At 39.6% G+C, this 14,432-nt stretch overlaps 1 protein-coding gene across 6 annotated transcripts in view; it reads right to left on the reverse strand.

Annotated features, from left to right (window-relative positions):
• FANCI (FA complementation group I) overlaps positions 1-14,432 on the reverse strand; it is a 91,771-nt gene that overhangs the window by 38,221 nt on the left and 39,118 nt on the right. For all 6 annotated transcript variants that reach the window (XM_032263899.1, XM_032263901.1, XM_032263902.1 and 3 more), the window contains exons 5-12: positions 13,622-13,778; positions 13,485-13,542; positions 11,641-11,682; positions 11,091-11,214; positions 10,557-10,642; positions 6,589-6,715; positions 1,050-1,142; positions 311-447 (exon numbers count right to left, since the gene is read on the reverse strand). In XM_032263899.1, the coding sequence (XP_032119790.1) occupies positions 311-447; positions 1,050-1,142; positions 6,589-6,715; positions 10,557-10,642; positions 11,091-11,214; positions 11,641-11,682; positions 13,485-13,542; positions 13,622-13,778 (824 nt within the window). The remainder of the gene's footprint in view (positions 1-310; positions 448-1,049; positions 1,143-6,588; positions 6,716-10,556; positions 10,643-11,090; positions 11,215-11,640; positions 11,683-13,484; positions 13,543-13,621; positions 13,779-14,432) is intronic.

Genomic DNA, 14,432 nt, shown 5'->3' on the forward strand with positions numbered 1-14,432 from the left:
TAAAAAAAAAAAAAAAAAAAAAAAAAAGGAAGGAAAGAAAAGGAAAATAGAGAATTGTAACATCATGGAATAAACAAAAGCACCTAATTCAGTTTTGTATGCTTGCTGTCAAGGTGGCCAAGAAACCAGGTCCTGAGATTCAAGGATATTTCCATGGGGAAAAAGTATGCTCTACCAATTTTAAGAAATTAAACCTTGATGTGTGAAGTCAACAGCTGTAGTCAACAGGCTTCCCTCATAGGCTGGAAGTATGGTGCCACATTAAACACCTTATGAAACGAAACTTTTGAGATATGGTTTACCAACTTACCTATTCTTCACCACCTCCAAGATCATGGTTGAAACATAAGCTCTGTGAGGAACTAGATTCTGGAGAAATTTTGAGCCTTGGAGAAGCTGAAGATCCTTAAAGCTCTTAACAACTGAAGTCTTTAAAAAATCAAGCACCTTGGGTATAGTTGGAAAAAAAAGAAATAAGAAAATGAAGCAAATATTACAGCCATACTATAAACTTTAACTCTATAACTGTTTCTATGAGCTGCCATGCACGTATATGCCCATGACAACTATTTTAACTAGATGAAGATGTTACAAAAATTATGATGCTTAGTGGGAACTTAAAAGAGTTGAAGACAAGCCTTCCTTAAGCAAAAGGGGGAAAAAAAAGCTAAAAATCAACATAAATATTACCCACAACCTGGAACACATATAAGAAAAAAAGGGTCAGTTTCACCCTTGCAACTAACCTATTCTTGATATGCAGTTCAACTTTCCCTTCCTCCAACTTGGGCTGGGTGATAGCCTTCCACTTCTATTCCCACCTCACCACCTCACTTATCGCACAATAGGAAATGGAATAAATCAAAAACCTGGAGAAGTCTTCCATCAGTCCCCAGAGAACAGAAGGGACACACATGTCTTATAGCAGCTTTGCTGCTGGCAGGAAGAGGGCAAAATTGTTTAGGAAGGAATAACAACAAAAACAGATTTCTGTGCTTTTTTATTTTACCAACTACAGAAGGAAACAAAATGGCATTAAAAAAAAGTACCTGTTCTTGAAATCTTTGTATTCTTGTTACAGAGAGAAGAAGAGCAATGCTGAACGGACTTAAGTTATTATTGGAATCTCCTTGCTGTCCCGCCTAAAAGACAGCAACCAAAAGGAAGTCATTACTTACATTTTCTTTCCTTTTTTCTTTTTTAAAGATAGGGTCTCACTCTGTTGCCCAGGCTGGTAGGCAGTGATGCAATCACAGCTCACTGCCGCCTTGATTTCCCAGGCTCAAGGGATCCTCCTTGGCTTGACCTCCCAAGTAGCTGGAACTATACCATGCCTGGCTAATTTTTAAATTTTAAATTTTTTAGTTTTTGGAGAGATGAAGTCTCACTATGCTGCCCAGGTGAGTCTCAAACTCCTGGCCTCAAGTGAGTGATCTTCCCACCTTGGTCTCCCAAAGTGCTGGGGTTACAGGTGTGAACCACCACACCTGGTCCCATTACTTACATCTTAAAAATATAACAGCTTATTTAACAATAAGTTCCTTGGTGGGGGTCATGGCTCATGCCTGTAATCCCACCACTTTGGGAGACTGAAGTAGGTGGATCACTTGAGGTCAGGGGTTGAAGACCAGCCTGGACAACATGGTGAAACCCCATCTCTACTAAAAAACAAAAATTAGCTGCGAGTGGTGGCGGATGCCTGTAATCCTGACAACTGGAGAGACTGAGGCAGAAGAATCACTTGAATCTGGGAGCAAAGGTTGCGGTGAGCTGAGATTGCACCAGTGCACACACACACAAAAAAGTCCCTATGACTCAAAGGACATAAAAACAAATTTTTTAATAGTAATACAAAATAAAAATAGGTCCTTAAATGGGTCAGAAATCTAAATTTAAGAGCAAAAATTATAATACTTTTAGAAGAAAACACACAGAAAAATTTCAAGAACATGGATTAGATAAAGATTTTTTTAGCTGTAATATCAAAAGAAAAGCATACTTTGTATAAGAAAAAATTGATAAACTGGACCTCACCAAAATTCAAAACTTTTCTGCTTCAAAAGATATCATTAAGAAAATAAAAACACAAGTCACAGACTAGGAAAAAATATTTGCTAATTTTATACCTGATAAAGAACATGTCACTGTTCATAACAAAGTTATTGAAAAAAATAAAAAAGAATGTCAGTAAAATATACAAAGAATTTTAATTAAGAAGACAAACAATACACTCAAAAAATGGGCAAAAGATTTGAATAGACAGTTCACCAAAGATGGTATTAGAACAGTTAATGAGCACATGAAAAGATGCTCAATTATCATCAGTCATTAAGAAAATGCAAAGTTAAACCTGAATGAGGTACTGTTTTATACCCATTAGAATGGATATAATAAAAAAGACAGACAATAACAAATATTGGCCAGGAGACAGAAATAGGAGCCTCACATAGTAATAGTGGGAATGTAAAATGATACTGTTTTCGAAAACAGGCAGTTTCCTAAAAATATAAACATAACTTTCTCGGGCTGGATGGGGTCTTATGCCTGTAATCCCACCACTTTGGGAGGCTAACTGGGGTGGATCACCTGAGGTCAGGAGTTTAACACAAACCTGGCATGGTGAAACCCCGTCTCTACTAAAAATACAAGAATTAGCTGTGCGTGGTGGCGGGCACTTGTAATCCCAGCCACTCAGGAGGCTGAGGCAGGAGAATCGCTTGAATCCAGAGGGCAGAGGCTGCAGTGAGCCAAGATAGTGCCACTGCAGTCCAGCCTGGGCGACATGAGCAAAACTCTGTCTAAAAAAAAAAAAAAAAAAATTCTCATATAGGCCAGCAGTTCTGCTCCTGGGTATATGTTCAAGAGAAGTAAAACCTTAAGTCCACACAAAGACTTGCATGTGAATGTTAGTGGCAGCATTACTCATAATAGCCAAACAGTAGAAAAAATTCACATGTCCACCAGCTGGTAGACTGCTAAACAAAACTGATATATATATCCACACAATGGAATACTATTCAACAATAAAAAGAAATAAACCTGATATGGTAGCTCACACCTGTAATCACAGCTACTCAGGAGGCTGAGGCAGGAGGATCAGTTGAGGCCAGGAGTTGAGAACAGCTTGGATAACACAGTGAGACCTCAGTCTCTTAAAAAAATTGTTTAAAAATGAGCCAGGCATGATGGTGTGTGCCTGTGGTCCTAGCTAGTCAGAAATCTAGAGTGGGAGATCACTTGAGGCCAGGAGTTTGAGGGTACAGTAAGCCATGATCATGATATTGCACTCCAGCCTAGGTGACAGAGTGAGAGAGACCATGTCTCCTAAAGCAAACAAAACAAAACAAAAATAAACACAAATGAAATACTGATATATGCTACAAGACAGGTGAATCCTGAAAACTTTACACTAAAGAAGACATATACAAAAGACCACACATCATATAATTCCATTTATACAAAATATCTAGGAAAGGTAAATCCATAGAGATACAAAATAGATCAGCGGTTACCTGGAGGTGGGAGTGGTAATGCAGATTAAAAGGGTGTAAAAGATCTCACAGGGTGATAAAAGTGTTCCAGAATTGGATTATGGTGACAGTTGGAAACTAGGTAAACTTATAATTTTATGCTATGTAAATTGTGCCTCAAAAAGTTTAAAAAATACATCTTCAAGGCCTAGAAAAAAATGATACCAATAAAGCAAAAAAACATGTAAAATCAAACCTGAATCAAACAGAAAACAAAAAGAACACAGTGGCTCAAAATATATAAAGCTGGTGAAAAGGTAAATAATATAGTTACTATGAACCTGAATAAAAAAAAAAAAAGAGTGAACAGATACAGAGAAGATAAAGAAGCTTTAAAGCCTACTCACAGATTATGGTGTTTAAATATCCTGTCCTATAAAAGGGACCCAGGGCTTTTAAGAGACATGGCTGGCAACAGGATGGGGCAAGGAAAGTACTCTGGTGAGCCTTGGGCAGATCATGCCACAGTTCACAGACTAATGGGGTCACAGCAAAAGGACACATAAACTGACCTGAAGGATCAAACTGGACAAATTTGGGTAATTTTGTGCTCAAAACAAATAATGACAGTAGTGAATAATGAGTACACTGAATTTAAAAAGGTTCATGAGTGCATAATGATATTCAAAACAACAGGGAAAGGAGAGGCTCTTTTTACAGAAGAAGGCCAGCTAATAATGTAGAAAAAAAGATGCAATTAGAATTTTTTAATTAAAATTGGAATTCCTTGGGAACAGATTGTGAGGACAAAAAGGAAAAAAAAATGAAATATAAAATTCAAATTCCTGATATAATTACTGATTTAGGCCAAGAATCATCAATAGATGGGAAAATAAAAACCATTTGTGAAATACTGTTGGGAAAAGGATTTTTTTTTTTTTTGGAGACGGAGTCTTGCTCTGTCACCAGGCTGGAGTGCAGTGGCGCAATCTCGGCTCACTGCAACCTCCGCCTCCTGGGTTCAAGCGATTCTTCCACCTCAGCCTCCCGAGTAGCTGGGACCACAGGCGCATGCCACCATGCCCGGCTCATTTTTTTGTATTTTAAGTAGAGACGGGGGTTTCACCATGTTGGCCAGGATGGTCTCGATCTCTTGACCTCGTGATCTGCCCACCTCGGCCTCCCAAAGTGCTGAGATTATAGGTGTGAGCCACCACTCCTGGCCAGGAAAAGGATTTTTAATGCCATCTCTAACTATGACCCTATAGAATCCTTTCTAATACAAAGGCATATATATATATATACACACACACACACTTAGAGATGACGAAAGCTGATGGTCATTTTCTTAAAAGCAAATGATTTAGCGTCACAAATAGTAAGGTAGCTAATACTATGTTCATTCTGATGTAATGCATAGAACTGTGGCTGGCAAACTACATACAGCCTGTTGGTCAAATCCAACCCATTACCTGTTTTTATACAACCCGTTAGCTAAGACTGGTTTTTATGGTTTTAAATGATTGGGGGGAAAAAAAATCAAAGGAAGGTGGGTTCAGTGGCTCACATCTGTAATCTCAGCACTTTGGGAGGCCAAGGCAGGCAGATCACTTGAGGCCAGGAGTTCAACACCAGCCTGGCCAACATGGCAAAACCCTGCCTCTACTAAAAATATGAAAATTAGCCAGGTGTGGTGGCATGTGATTGTGGTCCCAGCTACTAGGGAGGTTGAGGCATGACTTGAACCCAGGAGGTGGAAGTTACAGTGAGACAAGATTGGGCCATGGCACTCTAGCTTGGGTGACAGAGTAAGACTCTGTCCAAAAAAAAAAAAATCAAAGGAAGAATAATATTCCAGAAGATAAAAATTGAACAAAATTCAAACCTCAGTGTCCACAAATAATGGGAAAACAGCCACACTCATTAATACATTTTGTCTATGGCTGCCTTCTTGCTGCAGTGGGAGAGCTGAGCAGCTGTGACAGTACCTGTGTGGCCTGCAAAATGTATTAGTATCTGGCCCTTGCAAGAAAATGTAAACAACATCATTTACCAAGTATTCTTGCCAAAAATGTTTAACTTGAACCCAATAGTGAGGAAATTATCAGATAAATCCCAAAATATGGGACATTACACAAGACAAGTAGGCTGATGCTTCAAAAAACTCAGTCCAAAACTAGAAAGAAATAATAACCAAATGCAATGCATGAAGTCTGATGAGAGCCTGGAGCAGGGGGGAAAAAATCACAGCTGTAAAAGACATTTTAGAGACAACTGTGAAAATGTGAATAGGGAAAACAAATCAAATAATATTATGGAACTATTGTCAATTTTCCTAGGTGTGATGGCAGTATTATAATAATGTGTCCTTATTCTTAGCATGCTGAAATATCCAGGCATTGAAGTGTTAGGGTTTACTGCATCTTACCGTTAAATGTTCACAAAAAGAATAATGTATGCATGAGGAAAATAGTGAGATAACGTAAATATGGCCAAGTGTCTACTACTTGGTGAATCTAGGTGAAGGGAGCATAGGTGTTCTTCATGCTACATCGTGTTTTATCTCTTCTGAGTTAGAATTTCCAAACTAAAAAGTTGGAGGAACAAATGTAACTGTATACTACTTTTCTTTAATATAGTTCAAAACACTTCTGAGTTTTATTTTACTACTTTACAAATATTTCATGATGAATGACTTAGCATCACACAACTCCACATATGTGACCAGAAGTAAGCAACATCCTAAATCATAAATGGGAAAGCAGAGGTCATCGTTGAAGGTCACATACACATCATCTATTTAGGATTAGATTTTGAGTTTCCTGCTGAGTAGTTCTCAGTTTTGTTTTGTTTTTTTTTCCTCCGTTAGAACATTTAAGCGTTTTTTAAATGGAACTTTCTGGTTTGCTTAAGAAACCAGAAAGTTTCTTAACTTAAAAAAAAAAAGGGAGTGTGGTAACATCATGTATTTTCCACTTTTAAAGTAAAAAAAGAGATCCTCTACACCCAGGGTCATTTTACAATATTTGTTTCCTGTCATTAACTGGCATAAAAGTGACTTAAGTTCAAACATTTTCATTCAAAAGAGACCCAGATCACCTTACAAGTTTGTTGCTACCTTTAAGTGTTTCAGGAGTTCTCTGCCTAGTTCATAGTCCAATTTGATGGCAAACACAATGTGTAGAATAATGGTGCCTTCCACATGACGAAGTTCACCTGATGGCACAGTAACAACATCCAAGAGCCTAAAAGATTCAACAGAAAGGTATGTACTATAAGGTGCGGTGCCTCATGCCTATAATCCCAGCACTTTGGGAGGCCAAGGCGGGTGGATCACTTGATCCCAGGAGTTCAAGACCAGCCTCTACTAAAAATACAAAAAAGTCAGCCCAGTGCAGTGGCGCACCTGTAGTCCTAGATACTTGGGAGGCTGAGGTGGGAAGACTGCTTCAGGCTGGAAAGTGGAGATTGCAAGTGAGCCAAGATTGCACCACTGCACTCCAACTCACTCTGCACTCAGCAGAGTGAGACCCTGTCTCAACAACAACAACAAAAGGTATGAGCTATAGTTTTTGAGTGAGACACAAGTGCAGGTGACACGATGAATAAGTAGACCAACTCAAGCTAAACTCACATAATCACTGCAGGCAGGTGTTAACTAGAAATTCCACTGCCCCATTCTCTGCTCCTGTCTGTCTGTCTGTCTGTCTATCTATCTATCTGAGACAGGGTCTCACTCTGTCACCCAGGCTGGAGTGCAATGGCATGATCACAGCTCACAGCAGCCTCAACCTCCCAGGCTCAAATGATCCTCCCACCTCAGCCTCGGGAGTAGCTGGGACTATAGGCATGGACCACCATGCCCAGCTAATTTTTCTATTTTTTGGTAGAGATGGAGTCTCACTATATAGCCCAGCTGGTTTCGAACTCCTGGCCTCAAGTGATTCTCCTGCTTCAGCCTCCCAAAATGTTGGTATTAAAGGCAGGATTCACTCTGCCCAGACTCTGCTCCTTTTTACAACAAGATTTCATAAAAGAAATGTCTACAGTCATCATTTATCTTTTTCTGTTTCACAATCTCTTCCCAGTACAATCCAGTTCAGTCAGGCTTCTATCCTCTTTCTACCCTCACTCCCCACAGTAACATCTGATTATTCCTGCAAGGGTCACAAATGACCTCCAAGTTGCCAAAAACCAATAAAGTCCCACCTTAATTAATATCTCAGATCTAACACAATTAATCACTTCTTTCTTAAAACACTTTCTTCTCTCAGCTTCCAGGGCATCATCACTGGCCTCTTCAATTTTTTTTTTTTTTTTTAAGACAGGGTTTCACTCCCATTGCCCAGGCTGGAGTGCAATGGTGCAGTCTCAGCTCACTGCAACCTGGGCCTCCTGAACTCAAGTGATTCTCCTGCCTCAGCCTCCCGAGTAGTTGGGACTACAGCTGTGTGCCACTGCTCCTGGCTATTGTTTTTGTTGTAGAGACGAAGTTTTACCATGTTGCCCAGGCTGATCTTGAACTACCGAGCTCAAGCAATCTGCCCGCCTGGGCCTCCCAAAGTACTTGACCTTGAAATGGTGGAATGCCTCTGAGCTCAGTCTTAGCTTTCTTTTTCTTCATGCTTTCCCTTGATAATCCCATCCAGTCTCTTGGCTTTAGTCCCTTCCAGTCTTATCCCCAGTTAAGACTTCTCCCTGCAACTCCAGAGTACCTGCTTAATATCTCCTTTTGGGACCCTAATACATATCTCAAACCTAATGTGGTCAAAAGTGAGCTAATTTTAAAAAGTGGGCTAATTATTTTCTCCAAAATCTGATTCTCTGTCAGCTTATTCTAATTTAGTATCTAAGACCACCTTCTATGCTGAATGTGGCAGCCCACTCCTGTAATTCCAGCACTTGGGAGGCTGAGGCAGGAGGATTGCCTGAAGCTAGGAGTTCAAGAGCAACCTGGGCAACAAAGTGAGACCTGCCTCTAGAAAAAAAATGTTAAATTAGTCAGACTTGGGCCAGGTGGAATGGCTCATGCCTGTAATCCCAGCGCTTGGGAGGCCTAAGGGGACAGATCATTTGAGGTCAGGAGTTTGAGACCGGCCTGGCCAACATGGTGAAACCCCATCCTACTAAAAATACAAAAATTAGCCAGGCATGGTGGCACACACCTGTAATCCCAGCTACTAGGAAGGCTGAGGCAGGAGGATCACTTGAACCCGGGAGGCAGAGTTTGCAGTGACGTGAGATCATGCCACTGCACTCTAGCCTGGACAACAGACTAAGATTTCATCTCAAATTAAAAAAAGAAAAATTAGCCAGGCATGGTGGTGGGTGCCCATAACCCCAGCTCTTTGGGAGGCTGAGGCAGGAGAAGAACTTGAACTTGGGAGGCAGAGGTTGCAGTGAGCTAAGATTGTACCACTGTACTCCAGCCTGGGCAGAGAGACTTCATCTCAAAAAAAAAAAAAAAAAATTAGCCAGGCTTGGTGTCATGTGCTTACAGTCCCAGCTACTTGGGAAGCTGACGCTGCAGGATCACTTGAGCCCAGGAATTGGAGGCTGCAGTGAGCTATGATGGTGCCCACCTCTAATCAACTGCTCAAGCCCAAAAACTAAATTCTCTGTCTCTTGATGTCCATACCCATAAAATAAAGGCAAAATAAGGTTGTAAGTTTTAAAGTACTTAGAACAGCACCTTGCACAGAATGAACACTCAACAAATGTTTGCTTAAAAAACAAAAATCCAGCTGGGCATGGTGATTCATGCCTGTAATCCCAGCACTTTGGGAGACCGAGGTGGGCGGATCACAAGGTCAGGAGGTCAAGACCATTCTGGTCAACATGGTGAAACCCTATCTCTACTAAAAAAATACCAAAAGAATTAGCTGGGTGTGGTGTCGTACTCCTGTAATCCCAGCTACTCGGGAGGTTGAGGCAGGAGAACTGCTTGAACCTAGGAGGCAGAGATTGCAGTGAGCCAAGATCACACCACCACACTACTGCTCGGGTGGCAGTGGGAGACTCCATCTCTAAAACAATAAATAAATTAGCCAGGCGTGGTGGCACATGCCTGCAATCCCAGGTACTCAGGAGGCTGAGGCAGGAGAATTGCTTGAACCCAGAAGGCGGAGATTGCAGTAAGCTGAAATCATACCACTGCACTGCTGCCTGGGCAACAGAGAGACTCATCTCAAAGAAAAAGAAAAGAAAAAAAAAGAAATCCTTGGCCAGGCACAGGGATCTATAATCCTAGCACTTCGAGAGACCAAGGTGGGTGGATCACTTGAGGCCAGAGTTTGAGACCAGACTGGCCAACATGCAAACCTCGGCTTTACTACTAAAATTACAAAAATTAGCTGGTATAGTGGTGTGCATCTGTAGTACCAGATACTCAGGAGGCTGAGGCAGGAGAATCACTTAAACCTGGGAACAGGAGGATGCAGTGAGCCAAGATCATGCCACTGCATTCCAGCCTGGGTGACACAGCAATGCTCTGTCTCAAAAACGAAAACCCCCAAATCGTCTTTCTCAGACATGCCACACTTCTGCCTTTGTACTGTTTCCCTACCTGAGTATGTTCTCTGATCTATATATTACAGATCTTATCATTCAGGCTTCAGTTAAAATAGCACATCTGAGAGAGGTTTTCCCTGACCCAATCTAAAGTAGCTGTACTGTCACTGTTAGATCATCCATTTGAATTACCTGCATAGCACTTTTCATTATAATGTTTCTTGTTACTTATTTTCTGTTCTCTTCTCACTAAAATTTAAGCTCTGTTACGAGCAAGGACACTGACTGGTTTAGCACCGTAGTCCCAAGGCTAAACAGTTCCTGGCAGAGAGCTGACACTTAATAAACAGGTTTTAAACTTGCAGCTTATAGGGCAATTACTGCTATTTTCCTGGAAAGATTAAAATGAAAGAGCTGAGGAGGTCATGTTATTTTCCTTACTACTAGGAGAAGATTAGAAAAGTTTTGTGCTGAGATGAAGGTGGGGGGGGAAGAGAAGAAAATGAAGTAGCTAAAATACACAATGAGAAGATGAATCTGTAAAAACGATGTTTATTTTGACACTGTATTACTCACTCATCACCACTCTGATCCTCACTGTGCTGCTTATCTACTGCATTGAAGAAGGCTGTGATTCCTTCCAAAACACTTTTTCTGCTTCCCTGAAAACAATACAAAATTGGTAAGGTCTCCCAATTAAAAGCAAAATAACCAAGTTGAATTCAAAGTACTTTTCGGCTTAAAGAATTCTCCAGTACAAATTTAAATAAATTAATCTATGACCTAGAGTCAAACTAAGAATGTGTAGAACACTTTCATGTTGTAACAAGATTTGAAATACCTCTTACTGTAAGAATTTATGGGGCCGATAGCCTAACCTTTCTGAGGTATTTATCCCTTTTACCACCACAAAGAAAATGTGGTGCAATACAAGAGACAATGTATGTTTTCCTTGGATGGAAAGCACAATCTTTTTACCACTATCTATGAAATGAAAGCATCTATATTCTGCTATGTTTGTTCTGCTATGTAAGCAAGGGTATGAGTAAGATGAATGGTCATAACTAGTCATACCACCAGAACTAAGGAGAAACAATTTTCCATTTGTACCTTTGAGGAGAGAACCAGAAGCTGATAGACCAAAGGTGGTATTTCTTGAAGATTCATCTTGGAGAACATGCTCAACGCTTTTTCTACCACAAATTCCACCTCTTCTGCACTCAGAGGGACATCCCTGTAGATCAAAGATTCTAAAGGTTATAGTCAGAGTCTAACTGCCTTGCTTTCAGAAATTCAATTCATGGCTTTACAGTGGTTAAAATTCCACTAAACATTTTAAGAAACAAAACTTGGGAGCAGAGAAACAGATAATAGATTATTATAACTGTCCCTTTTGATTTTTCTCTAGTGAAGAACCTTTAAGGGAACCAATAACCTTACCTAAGCAAAGTCATCTTAGAAAAAAATCATAGTTACATTTTAAATAAATAAGTAAAGCCAAAAAGGAGGCACGAGTGGGGAGGGAATCTGAAACAGAAAACATAAATAGTAATATTGTTGCAAGCAGGAGAGCATGATGTTTAAGTTTGCTATGGTTTAATTTCTAGCAAGTAAGTTCACAAAGCAGGAAATACAAAGAAAAGGGAAATATGATGCTTACTTGAACATGGAGGTGAGCTGGATTACGTACTGCTGATCCCACCTGGTTGAAGAAAATGACAAAGAAAGCTGATTTCATTTCAACTTATTTAGATATAACTTTGTAAAATTAATGAGGACAAAAAAAAACAGGGTCATTTCAAGTTTACTTTTTTAATACTGAGAAACAAGATCAAAGAAATACCATTCAAAACAATGAAACAGGAGATGTCAGCCTATCCAACTCGCAAAATCAAAATTCTGATAATACCCAATGTTGGTGAGATTGTGGAAAACAAACACTCTTCACGTACTGTTTTAGGGAATGTCTGACAAGCTGGCAGTACTTACCAACTTTAAAAATGCACATCATCACAAATCTATCCAATTTACTATTTGAAATATATGCCATATAAATGCTTGTAAAAGGTCATCTAGATATATAAAACACTTTGGGAGGCAGAGGTAGGAAGATCACTTGAGGTCAGAAGTTCAAGACCAGCCTGGGCAATAAAGCAAGATTCCCATCTCTACTTAAAATAAATTTAAAAAAGACATTCATTGCAACACTCTTCGTAATAGCAAAAAACTGGAAACAAACAAATAATCCATTAATTGTAGATTAGCCAAATAACAGATTACTACAAACTATTAAAAAGAATGATGTAGAGTTGTGTATGCTGACATGGACAGTTGTATTAAATAAAAAATGCAAGGTATATTACAACATGTATTGAATAAACTTGTGTAATTAAAAACAAATAAATTGATAAATACATGCTTAAAATGATTTACGTAAGGGATCTTATGTAAGGAACCATAAATGCAATGCTCTCTAGTTTGGATAATCTGGGGTATTTCCTTTTGTTCTTTTTAACAAACCCACATACAATCACAGTATTATATAACATAGTAATCTATTTTTTAGTTATATGGTGAGAAGTTCTCATCTTTAATGTATACATTTCATTTTTTTTTTTTTTTTTTGAGACGAAGTCCTGCTCTGTTGCCCAGGCTGGAGTGCAACAGCTGGAGTGCAATGGTGTGATCTCTGCTCACCTCAATCTCCGCCTCCTGGGTTCAAGCAATTCTCCTGCCTCAGCCTCCAGAATAGCTGAGATTACAGGCGCATGCCACCATGCCCAGCTGATTTTTTGTATTTTTAGTAGAGATGGGGTTTCACCATGTTGGCCAGCTCTCAAACTCCTGACCTCGTGATCCACCCTCCTTGGCCTCCCAAAGTGCTGGGACTACAGGTGTGAACCACTATGCCTGGCCTACATTTCACTTTTAATAGGTATAAAAGTCATGGAGTGGCTCTACCTTAACCTACATAGTTTACATGTGTCTATTACTGTGTGCTTATATTGGTCACAAGTTTCTGTGTTGAACATGTTCATATGTGAGGATTTTCTTGTATGTGGAGTCATTCTTTACTGTAGATTCCCAGAAATACAATTACTGATTAAAGGATGTATCACTTGTATATTCTACTCCATCAAAAAAACAAACAAAAAAAAAATAGAAAAGATGCAGTAGCAAGGTGACCTCCCTAGCCTTCATGACCTTAAGACTCCAATAATGCTTAGACAGGAGCATTAAACACACTAAATTAACACACTAAATAGCTGTACTAAGATACACAGTCAAGTAAATAAAACTAAATGAACAGAATTAGAGCACAGAATATAGTAAATCATCTCTTTCTCACTAATTCATTGCAGACTAAATAGTTTTATAGTGTCATATAAAAAATAATAATAATAAAGGACTTAAAACCTTCACAGACATAAATTCCTCAAATAAAGTGTTTTTTTTTTGGCCACTTGTATTCCTAAGAAAGTTCTACATATTAATGAGACTCACCTGCCAGAACACAAGGTGTTAATCAACTGCTTCTTATATTCTTCCCCACTCAGTACACCTAGAAATGCAAAATAGACTGAGCAATACATTTGAATATATAAATAGAAAAAAAGCCACTAAAATTGGAAGAAAATTACCTTTTCCATAAGCCAGATTTTCCTTTTTGGTTGCCAGGGCAGTGAGAATGATAGGCAGTAACTCCAAAGACTTTCCATTCACTAGGCTGCTGTCTCTGACAGCACTAATAAACTCATTGGCTAATTCAACCAATAACGGTGCTGGAAAATGGTGAGCCTAGAAGTTCATGGGAGAAAGGAAATCTCAAGCAGAAATCCAATGTTTTAGAATATCTCTTTCTAAGAAATAAAGTCTTTCGCTGAAATACATGAATTGACTGAGATCCACCAGAACTGGTCCCGTAAGGAATTTATGGAATCATTCTGTTCTGTCTGGTACATAGCTGTAATTGTGAAGAGCTTCAAAGATTTGAATCCTCTGTCAGTTCCCTAATGTTTTTTTTTTTTTTTTGAGACGGAGTTTCACTCATGTTACCCAGGCTGGAGTGCAATGGCGCGATCTCGGCTCACCGCAACCTCCGCCTCCCGGGTTCAGGCAATTCTCCTGCCTCAGCCTCCTGAGTAGCTGGGATTACAGGCACGCGCCACCATGCCCAGCTAATTTTTTGTATTTTTAGTAGAGACGGGGTTTCACCATGTTGACCAGGATGGTCTCGATCTCTTGACCTCATGATCCACCCGCCTCGGCCTCCCAAAGTGCTGGGATTACAGGCTTGAGCCACCGTGCCCGGCAGTTCCCTAATGTTTTTAGATATGCCAACTCTTCAAAGAGATATATGTCCATGGTACCAGAAATGTAATATATACATCTAGGCTGATTATAACCCATTCATCTGCCTTTTTTTGAGACAGGGTCTCACTCTGCTTCCCA

The sequence above is a fragment of the Sapajus apella genome, unplaced genomic scaffold (genome assembly GCF_009761245.1).
Source record: "Sapajus apella isolate SASKATOON/1434 unplaced genomic scaffold, GSC_monkey_1.0 scaffold139, whole genome shotgun sequence".
NCBI classification, from domain to species: domain Eukaryota; kingdom Metazoa; phylum Chordata; class Mammalia; order Primates; family Cebidae; genus Sapajus; species Sapajus apella.